Genomic DNA, 14342 nt, shown 5'->3' with positions numbered 1-14342 from the left:
CAATTAACAAGCCAAACTCTGAAGCCAGCACGCTCACCAGAATGCCTAGCAACAGTTGCTCATCATGCAGCTCAGTTTGATCCGTTGGTTAAAAATTTTAGCTACCAACTCAGAAGTCTCGAGTTCGAAACTTGTAAAATCAAATTAAGATGATTATGATTAAACATAGCTCAAAATCAAATCAAATAACTTCCAGCAAATCTTAAAACAAAGTTGAATCAATGTTGAGATCAAATCGTTAATGAGCACTACAGGCAATTCATGGCAAAACTGCAACCAAAGAACCTTATAACAGTTATTATATCCAAATAAACTGAGTGGCACATTACGTTTTAAAGGTCCAAGTAAAAATCCTAAATTCCTATAACAGAAACTGGAAATCATTCATCTTAAAAATATGTTTTTGACACGAGATTGACACGAAAGAAGTACCTAACAAAATCTGCAGGAAATTTAAATTCTAGTAGCTGGTGAACGGCTGGTTCCCTGTAAAGCATTTATGCCACAACTACCACACGCCCAGCAACTTGGTCAAGATCACGGCGACCTTGTGAAGTAATTCTCCTTCCCCCCTTCTCGTTGGCTTCAACGATATTCATCTTTTCCAGTTGCTGGAGGATGTGACGAGCAATGGCTCCACTGCTTTTGCAGAAATGAGGTGGCCTGCTACCATTCCTCTTGCGCCCTCCATAGATCTTCTGAAAGCCGCCTACTCCAATGCCCTGTCTAAGGTAGATCTTCCTCGCCATGGAAGCTGCAAAATGCAAGGGACAGCTTAAAGATGCATCTTAGATGGTATTTGCTCAGAAGTTATAGGAGAAAGTAGTAATAAGTCAACTTCCAAAATGCAAAGATTACCAGCTCTAATGTAGTACCAATCTGGGTCGTATGGAGCAAGCTCCTTGAACCGTCCAGTCTTAACAATATCGGTCCAGTGTGGAAGTTCGACCTATTTATTGGAGCAAATAATCAAAAGTAAAGCAAAACAATATTACTCATATATAGGCGAGTAACTTGCTTAGCGTCAGTGATCAAAATCTCATTATAGTTGAACTTTTCTAATTTAATGTGCATTCAATTTGGCTATTGTAACAAGGCTGTAAGCCTGTAACTATTCTTTTTTAACAAGTTAATTGATCACCACAAACAAGAACAATTGTTAGAATCTGCAATACAAATAAGATGCTGATAATAAGCCAATGGAGGAGCAACTAGTTTGTATAATGAGAAAAAAAGAAAGCATTATACTAACTACTATGATAAATGGCTCTTAAGAATAAACATTACTTGCATGTGAACCACGTGAAATAAAATCAAAATAACTGACAATAGATTTATGGGAATATAAAATAGATATCTCATGCATCAAAGAGCAGAACTAAATGATGCCTAAACTGAATATGACGAGTCCTGCGTAAAAAGGAATTTAATACTGCAATGTTAGGTCATGGCAGGATCAGAAAACAAAAGATAGTTCAAATGATTAGTGTAGCTATTAATTTAAAAAAAAAGAACAAAAAAACATTAAAAAATAGTTTTCATATGTAATTGGTGTTTGCTTTATTTGGTTTTAAATTGTTTTTAAAAAGATTACAAGGAATGAGCTGGATAGTAGACTTGGACAAGTTTAATTAACCAGCACTTTGTCCTAATCCCCCACCACGTCTGATTACTTGAGCTCTTCAAACAAAGCGAAAGGTCTCCAACCGTTAGTGGGGTCATTCTAGAGCTACTTTGACAGGTTTCTTAATGGGAGTTGAACTTCCAGGTTAAATTTTAGAAAAACAAAATACAATCTCTATTATCTAGCTCTTCTCCCACTTAAAGCAGAGGCCTTCGTCATTTTTGCTTTTCTCTTCAATTTTTCTTTCCTTTTCTTTTGGGCTCCCATAGTTTCAAATTCATATTGAAACTTGCATCACCTCTAATTATTTGGGGTTGATTTTATGAATCCTCATTTTGCATACATTCCTAATGAGGTGATAAACCTCCTTTTTCCAATCCTTCCAGACAATATATATATATATATATAATATATATATATGATGGGTATATTTTATACCCTTTACTGTCCCAAATCATGAAAGTCTATTTTCAACCTTAGCTTCATAGATATCACTACAAGCATTCCTCTAATATAATCATTTTACAATTTATCCCTCCTAATTTTACAACATCCATCATAGCATTCCCATTTTCACCACACCCAACTTAACTATCAACAGCATATTTACCACTCAACACTCAAATCATACAAAACAACTAACCTAATTGATGTTTTATAAAATATATGTTAAAGGTCGATTTGGTTGCATGTATTTTGGGAAAACAAAGGTGAAAAAAATGCGTTGTATTCAAATCAATGTTGTAAGGTTGGTTATAAAGTAAATGTAGGAAAAACAACCTTATGTTTAGTTGGCTATAAAGCTTGGTGGTCTGTGCTCCAATCAAAAAGGAAAAAATTACCTTTCTTAAATGCTTGAACGATTAATCTATAACTTGTAACATTATGATTGTTTGAACAAATTCAATGCAATTAAAGGAGAAAAGGGCTAAAAACAATATAAAATATAATGCTAACATTCACAATTTTTAACCAAAAAATAGGCCTAAATTAATATTCATTAAAATTATACAATTAGTATGCTTATGATAATTTTTGTTAAATTGGCCATATTTTGCAATATAAAAAACAATAAAACATTCAAGCCCAAAGGATACCACTGAATCCCCATTATAAAAAAAATATTCATAATATTCATGCTTAAAATATAGAAAAGCTTTTCTAAAGCATTACAAGCTAAAGTCAATATTTAGCTGTGATAAAAATGTTGAAAAATAGAGAAAGATGGAGTTGTTACAAATAATCATTCTTTTGAAGATCATGAAAGTAAAGAAGAGATTACTATGGATCCTGATACTCATGGCATATTTTAATTATAAGTGGGCTTACCATAAATTTTGCTTCACACTTTCACTTTAGATTAGCATTTAAGATCAAAATATATTTTCTTCTTACAATGCGATTTTTTGGTTTATGGTAATGAACTTAGTTAATATGTTGATAATACATGGCATATTTAAATATATTTTTTTAATTTAAGAGTTTTTTTCCATTATTATTAAAGGCTTACATCTCACATCACTAAAGCAAAATGCTTCTGTTCATAATTTTACCCTTGTAAACCTACAACCAAGATACTCAATCATATAATAGCTAATGATCAATTTATCTTCTAATAATATTGAGTGATAATTCATAATATCATATGCAATAGAATTTCACCAGACATACCAATTCATTATTTAACTAATTCTAAGTCATCTATCTTTCAAATATTATCTCCATTATTCTTTTCTTTCTTTTTGTTTATTTTAATAGATAATAAACCATTTAAAACTATGCCATCTACAAAAAACATACATCAAAGTATTAGAAGAAAAAATTCATAATAAAAAAGAAAAAAAAATGCATCAAAGTATTAGAATTTGAATATTTTTTATAAGCCTCTCGATAAATGATACAAAAAGATATAAATTCAATAGTAGTCCTTATTGGAAGTCTACTATAATTCAAAATTATTTGGCCACTCACAATTACTGTTGATTCTAGTCAATGCTCGATTTCACATATCTTTAATGACTTTCGCATGCATTTGTCAGAATTTTTTACCTTCATGCACACCAAAAATTTTGTCAAGGCACTTGAAATGTAACTTCAAGATCAATAAAATCAAATAAAATCTTTTCTTTGATCTCTATCTTTTTTAATAATTATCTTTAAAAAATTCTTACATATTTTTTTATGGCATAAAACCAGATTAATTATCTGAAATTGATATAATTTTCCTAAGCTGACATTCCATTATTGACACATTAATCTGATTCCCATATGATAAACACAATATTGAATATGGCATTTATTAATAAAAATTGATATAAAAATACTACTACTACAATTATTTGGAATCCACTTGGTATATCATCTTGGTTTTCAAAACTCCATCGAAAAGATTCATGAAACCAAATCCCGGCATTATCCCCTATAATTCTCAATACATATCTTATATGGAGCGCAAGAATTACCTTTAGGCGTCTTCTTCAAAACCAGCTCCACTTTAAATTTTTTAGATCAACCTATATATCTTATTATAATTTTAATTATGCTTTTTCACAATAACTTTATTCTTAAAACTTTAATTTAATAATTTCTTAAAAAAGTATTTCATCTTATCTTGATATATTATCCCCAACCAAAATACTTTTATCTTTCCTCCAAATGTATCTGACTTGATATATTTCACCTTGTGTGTTGCATATATCTCATTTTTTGCTTCTTTAGTATCAAACACTCTATACAAATTATCAAAAACAATAATTATTGTTTTATAAAATGAGCCCTTCGTACAACTTTTAATTTTCTAATAATTATTCAAAGTCCCAGTAGTATTCAATTATTGCCACCCTTTTAAAGGATGTCTCTTTTCCTTAATAATATATTTGCCTCATTCAACCGCCAAATCCCCTTGCGATGCAATCCATTTTTAAACTCTCATAAAACTTCTACAACAATCTTTCTTAATAAAACTAGTCATCTTATCCCATATTAGATTTGGTCCAACTAAAACAATCCAACTTGTCTCCCTTAGCAATATATCTTGAAAGATTAATAATTTCTCGCCTTTTAAATTCCACCATCTCACCTTATCCTGATGCAATAATTTCTTTTAATTGTTTACTTCATCCTCTTTTGATTGTGTGGTCAAACTCTCTCAAAATTACCTTACAATCTTTGTAAGATAAGTTTTCTTTCCTTTAAGCGCAAAGAAATCTATTTGTGATTTGATGGTTCCACTTTTGTAAGCAACAAAGTGTTTTGTCATTTCTTAAAATTTGTATTCACTATTACAAGATCATAGGCTATTGCAACATAAAGCATAGCTTCTCCTATTATATTTCTATCTCTCAACTCATGACCACCATAAATGTACTTATAACTCATCCCATAATAACCATAATTTAAATCACCTCTAATAACCATAATTTCTTCCTCAAGTATATATTATAGTTGTTAATCCACTTTTTCCACAAAAAATCTTCCAATCCGACTCAAGGAGCTAAGCATTAACAATATTCATATTATTATCACCAATAATCATCTTAATAGTAAGCACCATATCATAAACCTAGTTACCTCAAAATATTTTATATTTCAACACCATCCATCATTACCCCAACCTAATTCATGCTATTACATTTCCAACATACAATAAATTAATATAACTTCACCAACATCCTTGATTTATTATTCCTTTTATTTAGTTTCTTGTAAAGAAACAACATTTATTCTTCTTCTAGTTATCATGTCCACCAACTCGCATCTTCACATTCATAACAATATCCAAATAACTTTGAAGTATAACTCAACCTTTGCTTACTTTTAAACCATAATTAGTGAAGTTATGGTGGATCACTTAGGAGTCATGAACTAATCCAATATCTTTTACTTCTCATCACAAGTGAATTTACTTGTGGCATATCACTTTGGGTTCCATACAAAATTGAAGAGAACAATCTTAAAAGGATGCACCTCATAATCATCACAATGTGCATGGAGGATAAACTATATTCTTATTAAACAGTGCATTAAGACAATTCGCAAAAATACTTTGCAAATGCTCATGCAACCCATTATCTCAATAACACTTGTGAGAAAAACATGTAATCAGAAGGAGACAAAACAAGATTAAACAAAATGTTGATATTACTGAACATGTAAAGTATGAAGCTAGAAACCAAAAACATAAAATTATCCTTTCTAGCATTCACACATTTCAAACATTTTTTTTATGTAAGACCATGATCAATCAATTAACATATATAGAAAAACCTAACACATTCATCCATGCAAAACCGGCATCAGCAACAATGAAGAGAGGAGGTTAGGTAAATTTCTAAATTACAATCAGAACATTCATGCCTTAACTTCCTTTAAACCTTACATTTGAAATGAAACAAAATAAATTTCTAACTAATATCTAAACATGCACGAGCAAACCCTCAATGCTCAAACATATATTGCATGATCAGCTACTGGCAAGTTGAAAGCTCAATGCTACTGCTAATTAAATGTTGCAAGAACTAAAAACAATAAAATAGGTAGAAAGTTTGTTGCAAAGGATCATTCAATAAACTTATCCATAGATTCATCAGCTTCAATCAATTTGAACTGCCAGTTAGTCTCACACAAGCTTCATCCTGATAATGAATAGATCATCCATGCTCAAGTTCATGAACAATGACTATAGCCCACAAAATTGGAGATAAGCAAATATGTTGCCCATCACCATACAGACCATCTTGTAGTTGTTGTTTCTCGTTTGTTGTGAAACTAGATAAATTAAAGCCGGGCCAATATCCAGAAGATAAGGCAAAAATAGAGGCTCTATTCCAGAATTTGTCAAATTAAGGAGAAGAATGTTTGGATTGAAAATAGCATTGTTGTGTGTCACTATATACGTGGCAATAGAGAGATGAAGAGCTTAATGTCTTAGTTTTGAACGAAGATCCAGCAGGCATATAGATAAAATAGAGAGATGGAAGAATCATAAGAGACCAATTTTTTTACCTGGAAAACCCTTACATGGGAAAATACTATAGGGTCATGCCCAGTTGAAATGAATTCACTATTGTTTGTTGTTGATTACAAATGATGCCCTTCCTCGGGAGAAGGCTGGCTCAATATACATCATATAGAGCACATTACATAATTGGACCCAGGTCGGATGGATTGTAGTCGCACATTACTTGTTTGGAGTTGAAGGAATGAGGAATCTAGTGACATGAGAGTTGTTCTCAAGAGGATGTTGGCCTATTCATTTGGTCGAAAGGACTGTGGTCAAGCAACAATGGCCGGAGGAACTGTAATCGGCAAGCCAAGGTGACCGGAGGGATAGTAGTCTGCTGGCAACGGAGGCCGAAGAGACCATAATCGGCAGGCGATGATAGCCTGAGGAACCTTGGTTGGCATGCAACGAAGGCTAGAGGGACCATAGTCGGCGGGCTGCGGAGGCTGCAGGGACCATAATTGGCGGGTGACGGAGGCTAGAGGAATCGTAGTCGATAGGCGATGGAGGCCAGAGGTACTGTAGTCCACGAGCGACAATGGCCTGAGGGATCATAGTCAGCAGACGATAGTGGCCAAAGGGGCATAGTGAGTGGGCGCCAAAGGGACCATAGTCGGTAGGCAATGATAGTTGAACGGACCATAGTCGGTAGGCAATGATAGTTGAACGAACCATAGTCGGCGGGCTATGGTGGTCGAAGGAATCGTAGTCTGCAGGCGACGGAGATCGAAGGGCCCGTAGTCGGGCTATGGTGGTCAAGTGAAGAGCCATTGATGGTGGCCATGCAGAGGTCTATAGTAACGGTCGGGAGTTGAGGATTCGTCGGCGATGGTGCTGAAGTGCAGCTCAGGGATTCTTCAAGCCTCGGATCACTTTTGAGTCTCTAGCACATGATCCCAACCTCTAAAGGTCACAACCCCCTTTCATGTGAGAAGATGAGATCTATTTATAAATTTGGAGAGTGACATGCTTCGTAAATATAGAGAATATCCACAGCAAGTTTTGAGTGTTCCATTGGACGACCCATAATGATTCTAATATGCCAGGGGGCATTAGACCAGCTCAGACCAACCCAGTCGGTGATGAAATCTAAGTTTTTAAACCTTTTAGGATAACACTTTGGCACTAAATTAAAAAACTTCTTTTCAATAACAAAAACACAAATAGAAATTGACTTGGTAGAAACAAATGATAGAAAATGATTAGAAAATCGCTTAGAAAATAAAGATTCAAAGCACTTAAAAACAATAATAACCCTCAAAATAACCATGAATGGTCGCCTCACATACAATACACAAAACTAGGGAAAGATGAGCGAAAGGTGCTCAAAGAAAATATCTAACCAGTAATCCACCGCTGAAACTTGATCTAGCACAAGTTTACACTCCTCAGAAAAATGCCAACAAAACAGGGTAACAATACTGCCTCACAACTCACAAAGTTTAGAGAAGAAAGATACAGGTTGAAGAGAAATCGTGGAGGGAAGAAGTAGAAAGAAGACCGAGAGGAAGTAATATGGAATAAAGAGAGACCAACTCACAAACCACGAAGGAACCCTCAGGTTGAAATTTTTCACCAAAAATTGTCTTTTACAAGAGAGAATCAACCATTTTATATAGGCGAAGGAGGGGAAAGAACGTTTAATTGTTCAATTAAATAAGCCAACAATTCAACCTATAAAAGCAATCCAAATCAACTCTCAAAGAAGAAGTCGAAGCATCAAGCATAGGAATAAGCAATGGGGAAAACCGAACAGCCAAAGGGAGAGGGGAAGAATCCCAAGCATCCATAAAGCAAGCAGAAATCCAAACAAACAAAAAGGAGAGGGAAGAATCCTAAGTAGCCATAAAGCAAGGGATGAAATGGGTCCAACCCAATAAGGAAAAAACAACCCACAACTAAATACCAAACCAACCAACAAGGAGCAAGGAAGCAAGATCAAACTCAAATGAAAATTTAATGGTATGAACCAACTAGAGAGCACCAAACCCAACAAGATCCTTCGTTATTTTCCATCATAGGTTCATACAAAAAAAAAATACTTAGCATAAATTCTTGACTACATCAACTGGCCCAACCCAGATCGAGCAACCATTTGGTTGGGAAAAATCAAGGGCAGCAGAGGGGGAATTTCACCCCCCCCCGGGGCCTAAGAGATTTATTACTCATTATGTAAGGAGGAATTAAAGGGGGGACCAATTAGAAATGGTTTATTTAGAAAAAGATGACTTGATTTGATAGGGAGGTAATTATGAAAAGTTTATTAAGGAAAAGAAGGTTAATTTGATTAGGAAGTAATAAAGAAAGGTTTATCTTGAAAAAATGGGCTGATTTTCTTGGGATGGAATTAGGAAATATTTATTTAGGGAAAGATAACTTATTCAAACTTAATTTTATGAGGAAAGTAGAGAGGTTTATGCTAAAGTTAATTGGGTGATTTTATTTTCACTATGTGACTGTGTTTGTTGCAATTTTTTCTTTGGAGTTGTTCCTAGAAACACCTAGGGTTTGTGGGAGAGCCAATTTCTCGAATAGATGATCAATTATATATTCCATTATTATTAAATAAGTAATCAAAAATCAGCCCCCATATTTGTATTCATCATTTTTCTTCTATATATTTTGTTGTTTTTACTTCCAAGTCACATCAGATTCCCTCGATCATTGAACGTTTGTTCAGTATTTAGTGCCTTAATGATGCCACGATTAAGTGATCTTGGGTTCGTTGGATTTTTCTTGTTGAGCCGCTCGATTCAACTATAAGCATGTAATATTTGGATATAGTTTAGTCATTTAATTAATGGTTTGGGGCTTCCAAATATGCTTTTAGCCCTTAATTTGAGCCCATTTGGGCCCGAATTGGGCCAATTTTGGTGTCGTTTGGTTCATCCCCCTGAGATGTTCAATTCGACTATAAGACTCTTGAATTTGGAGTTCGGATGGTCCTACATTTAATTTTGAAAGTTGCCAAGTATAATATGCCTCAAGATTCATGCTTGATCAAAGCGATTTTTTGTGGTGTATCAAGCCTTTTTGCAAAATAGAATGTTTGTAGAATAAAACAATTAATAAAATACAAATTCTCTGTTTAATACTATTTGAAATATTCAAACATAAATCTTGCATGAAAATGATTAGTATATTTCTTTATTATATTTAAATGATAATTTGACTTTTAACATCACACATTGGCGAAAAAGGATTCATGTAGCCAACCCCGCGTAGTGGGACAAAGGCTTGATGTTGTTGTTGTTGTTGTTGTTTAAACAAACAAAAAAACAAGAGGCAAGCAAAGAAATATCCCATACATAAATATTCTTGAACGACTAATCAATTAGATCACAACTGATAAGCACCAGAGTCCAATCAAAAGCCCCACCCCTCCCCAAACAACTGTAAAATTTAAAAAGGATATCAACACTCACATATAGGTAAAAACAACAAAGCATAACATACAAATGCATTCACTCATCAAAGAAAACAATGTTAAACCCAAACACATTTACTCATAACTTCCAAAATTGTATTAAGAACAATTATTTAAATAATAAACAAGCTAATTATTTTAATAAAATCAAGCTGTAACATCCTATATAAAACATGGCACTTAACCGTATCAACACTCAATACAAGAGAGTTAAAAAGTTATATTATTAGTTTCACTAAATGTTTTATGTCAAAATTCCCCACTAAAAGCATAATTATGTTCTATAACATCAAATCAATAGCACTTTGGAAGGACATAAACAATACATCAAAAACTATTTAGCCAGAGAAATTATTCGCATCAAGCCAAAACTCACCTTGTAAATGTTAAATTAGTGGAATAAAATAAATCTATTTTTTTCTAAATATCAAACACATCTAACGGAGAAAAAGATTTTCAGTACCGTATTATAACTAGTAGTGTGTTGGTAGAATCAAACCAATTCCTCACAATTTTCTCTGCTCTAATTTAAAAGTATATCTTGCATGAAAATGATTTAGTATATTTGATCTTTAAAAAAATATGAGAAAAGCATGAGAAAGATACATAAAGACAAATTCATGTCCAACTAATCCATTCATACAAAATACACAAAACATCCCAATAAAACATCCACATATCCAAAACGACTGCAAAAGATAAAGAGGAGGCTGGCTCTAATATAAATTTAAAATTTCATATGTAAAAAAGCTAGATCCTACATCAAAAACAACGAAAATGTATATTCCTACAACTTAAAAAATTAAAGGACGGACAAGAGAATTAAGATTTTATGAAAATAAGCGGTGAAATATCTAACCTTGCCAGATCGTTTCAAATGGGCTGAGTACGCCTTGACAAACTCGTGAGGCGACACATCCTTTACAGTTCGACCGACCTTCGCCGTCTCCATGGTAGATCTTCTCCTACCGACTGCCGCTGCGACTGCTCGCTGTTTTGAGAGGAGACTCACAGACAGATGAAGTTAGGGTTTCTGCCCGAGGAGAGGATAATTATTTATAGCGACGGCGAAACGCGAGTGGGACTATCCAGCACAAGTCTACATTTTAGATAATTAAATTATTAATTAATAAATAGTTTTTTTTATTTATTCTTGAATTTAATATCAATAGTATTAGGGGTGTCAATATTTGATCAGATTTGAAATAAGACTCAGACTCGACCCAACAAATTTCAGGGTTAACCCATTTTTCATACCGGTTGGGTTCGGGTTAACTCGATAACCCGGAGTTGACTAGGACTAACCCGAAGCCGAGAGACCGAAAAGGCGGTTCATCATCTAGAGGAAAATACAGGAGAAAGTCGAGGAAATTTGAGGATGTGGCCACTCAGGAGTCTGGGATCCACCCTGCATAGTCAACACTTAGCACGACACCGGTTGTGACGCTTCCGCTGATGGTGATCATGCCAGAGAGACGAAATACATGGTTGATGATGAGGGCATCTTCGTATCTCTGACCGATACATCCAATAACAATGAGTGGTTGTTTCCTAGAGACCTGTTAGGGCGGCAACTATGTTGGTGACTATGGAGATCGTCACAAATGTTTTTTCGCGGAAATACTAGCCTTGATGACAACCTTATGCAGTGGCTCAAGGCTAACGACCATCCATCTTTCGTTTCCAAGGTGTGACATGGACCAACTTCACCTACCGTAGGATGGTAGTCGGCGAATATGTTAGCGATAAGTCTGATTCGTCTTCTTTGTCATCTTATAGCTCAACATTGTGGTCTAATGTTGTGCGCTACCGGAGGCTTCTGGTGAAGAAATGGACTCAGTGCATCGCACTCGCACCGCATAGGCCGGGTTTTAGTTTGCAAATCGGGTCAGGTCAACTCGGTAACCTACACTGGACAAGTCCAGGTTGGAATTCCTTAATTACCCATTTGCAAAAATTGGGTTGGGTTAGGGTCAACTCGTTTGGACCTAAATCAATTCGAGTTGGACATGAACATGATCCATTGACACATTTTGACACCCATAAATAATATATATTTAGGTAATAAATAATATTATTAGATGACTAAATTATGTTAAAAAAATATCATCTTAACATTTGATGAAGATTACCCAAATAGATAAATCTATAATAACTTATCACCACCACCAACCACCTTGTCGTCAAGGCCACCATCCACTGTCTTTGGCCACCAGTCATCGACCATCGAATACTAAAACCGTCCATTATCCCTGCTACCTCTTCTAGCAGCTGTCGCCACTGCCAACTACCGCACCCTACTGCTACCAGTCGATCACCACACCATTGAACCCTTTAAAATTAATTTGCACTAAGTTAATTTAAATTTGAACCAAACATAAAAAAATAATATTCAAGCAAGCACTCAAAGTTTTTTTAAAAAATATAGAATATTTAATTTACAAATTATTCCTTATACACGACATTATTTTTCAACAAAGTGAACTATAGCAACTCTATTTGAATAAAAAAGAATTTTTAAACTTTCTATAAATTAGCCTGTTCGAGCGTTGGGGCGTTGTGCTTTCAGGTACAGCAGCGTTGAGAAGTACCAAAGAGTAGAGCCTCAGCATCATAACTCTTTGTTCTACAGTAACTCTTTATATATAGTAGTACTTATTATTATATGTTCTAGTTATTTTGACTGGTTAGTTTTGTAATTTCACCAATCAAAATTGTAGTTATTGCATTTTATACAAATTGCTCATAAAATAATTTTGACATTTTAATCTTATTATATTAATAATAAAAGTATTTTAAATGAATATGTGTATGTGTGGGGGTAATAGTTGGTTGGTATTAATATTATAATGTTATAGTAATAATATGTGTAAAGAGAAGTAAAAGCTGCTGATTGACAAATGTTGGCTCGAGATTGATTTATACATGTATAGATAAATTTATCCTTTTATTATTCAAGCTTTGAAAATGCTTCAATACAAATATGTGTAGGTTGAGATAACTTCTACTTACTAAGAGGTCTTACCAAAATTGGAGATGGAAGTCCAAGCCTCATTTGCATAGCTAAGTGTTTCTCCATGTTATCTTTGGGATGCCTCGATGTTTTGTCAACCGCATCAAAGAGATTTCTTTGCACTTCATTCTTCGTACCAACATTTTCTCATGAAAAAAAAATAATAAGAGAGTCAAATTTATACTCAATAAAAAGTGGTTCACTTCCTTCGAACACTTATTAATCGCCAAGTTACACAATCTTCTTTCTTTTGGTTTCCTTGGATTTCATGGCTTCCTTTGCCTTGGATTCTATGGTTGTCTTGACCTTCTCATTGAAAGAAATTACATAGCATGGCTCCTTAATAAGTATCCTAAAAGCTAGAGCTTTCGAAGTTGATTTAACTTTGGGACTTCTAGGGCACAATAAAAGCAAAACCTCATAAGAATGCCTAGTTATTTTCACTTGCTTTGTTGTCTTGTTATGGCAAGCTTGGAGTGGGTCAGCAAAGCTAAATACTTGACTTATAGTTCAAGGTGGCAAACATGCTTTAGATTTAAAATCACCATGAAATGTTTACCCTATCTTTATATATGTTTATCTAGCTCCGCCAAACTTGCTCTCAACTTGAAAGCAACGATGATAAGGGACAAGTTTCACTAGACTTAACAAATAAGTATTTGTTCTACCAACCATTAATTAAGGGTGGAGGTTCGAAAACACTAAGGGTAGAGTTGGACAAGTAAGGATGTATCAAATTTCATTAAATGCATCAAACTAATAAGAGGAAGAAGTGAAATTATAGGGTTTTTTTTTTTTTTAGTTAAAACCCACAGAAGGGGCCTACGCGTTGATCAGAAAAAAAGGTTACGAGGTCCTTAGAAAGGTCCTCCAGCTCACTACGCTCAGACGAGCTACAATCAAATAGAAAATTAAAACCTACGAGCCGGTGGACCTTTTTTCTATCATTACAAAAATTGCAGATAATAAAAGTGGGCTGCACGGCAGCAGCACACAAAAAATGAAAGTTGATGATACTCACATTCAGCACAGACTTCCTGCAAAAAAGATAACAAAGAAAAAGAGAGCACAAAAAAATAGTAGAAAAGAGAGGCTTACAGTGATTGATAAGAAGCATTTTAGAAATCCAAAATAACCTGCAAAAGCCTCTCCAAAAAAAGAAATGAGAACAGCGGTTATACATAATATTACTGTAGGAAATAGTCAAAAGCTGAGTCACCTCACATCTGATATGAAAAAGATCAGAACATTTAGTAATTATGCCATTATCTAATAA

At 34.2% G+C, this 14342-nt stretch overlaps 1 protein-coding gene across 1 annotated transcript; it reads right to left on the bottom strand.

The window, feature by feature from the left end:
• Window positions 1-258: 258 nt before the first annotated feature.
• LOC110114094 (40S ribosomal protein S19-1) lies at window positions 259-11095 on the bottom strand. Its single transcript, XM_020846856.2, has 3 exons — window positions 10913-11095; window positions 859-949; window positions 259-754 (listed from the first exon to the last, which is right to left on the bottom strand). Exons 1-3 carry the CDS (start codon window positions 11003-11005, stop codon window positions 498-500), a joined length of 441 nt encoding a protein of 146 aa, XP_020702515.1. The 5' UTR covers window positions 11006-11095; the 3' UTR covers window positions 259-497.
• Between the last annotated feature and the right edge of the window lie 3247 nt (window positions 11096-14342).

The sequence above is a fragment of the Dendrobium catenatum genome, unplaced genomic scaffold (genome assembly GCF_001605985.2).
Source record: "Dendrobium catenatum unplaced genomic scaffold, ASM160598v2 fragScaff_scaffold_498, whole genome shotgun sequence".
Taxonomy (NCBI): domain Eukaryota; kingdom Viridiplantae; phylum Streptophyta; class Magnoliopsida; order Asparagales; family Orchidaceae; genus Dendrobium; species Dendrobium catenatum.
Note: the sequence above shows the minus strand (reverse complement) of the source record. Positions and strands in the feature narration are given on the sequence as shown.

What these genes read in the sequence shown, in the direction of transcription:
- LOC110114094 (XM_020846856.2), bottom strand. Translation starts at nt 11,005, where the DNA reads ATGGAGACGGCGAAGGTCGGTCGAACTGTAAAGGATGTGTCGCCTCAC. An exon ending in ATTTGAAACGATCTGGCAAG is followed by an intron (nt 950 to 10,912) that starts GTTAGATATTTC and finishes TCCAATAAATAG; the next exon opens with GTCGAACTTCCACACTGGAC. An exon ending in TTGGTACTACATTAGAGCTG is followed by an intron (nt 755 to 858) that starts GTAATCTTTGCA and finishes TGCATTTTGCAG; the next exon opens with CTTCCATGGCGAGGAAGATC.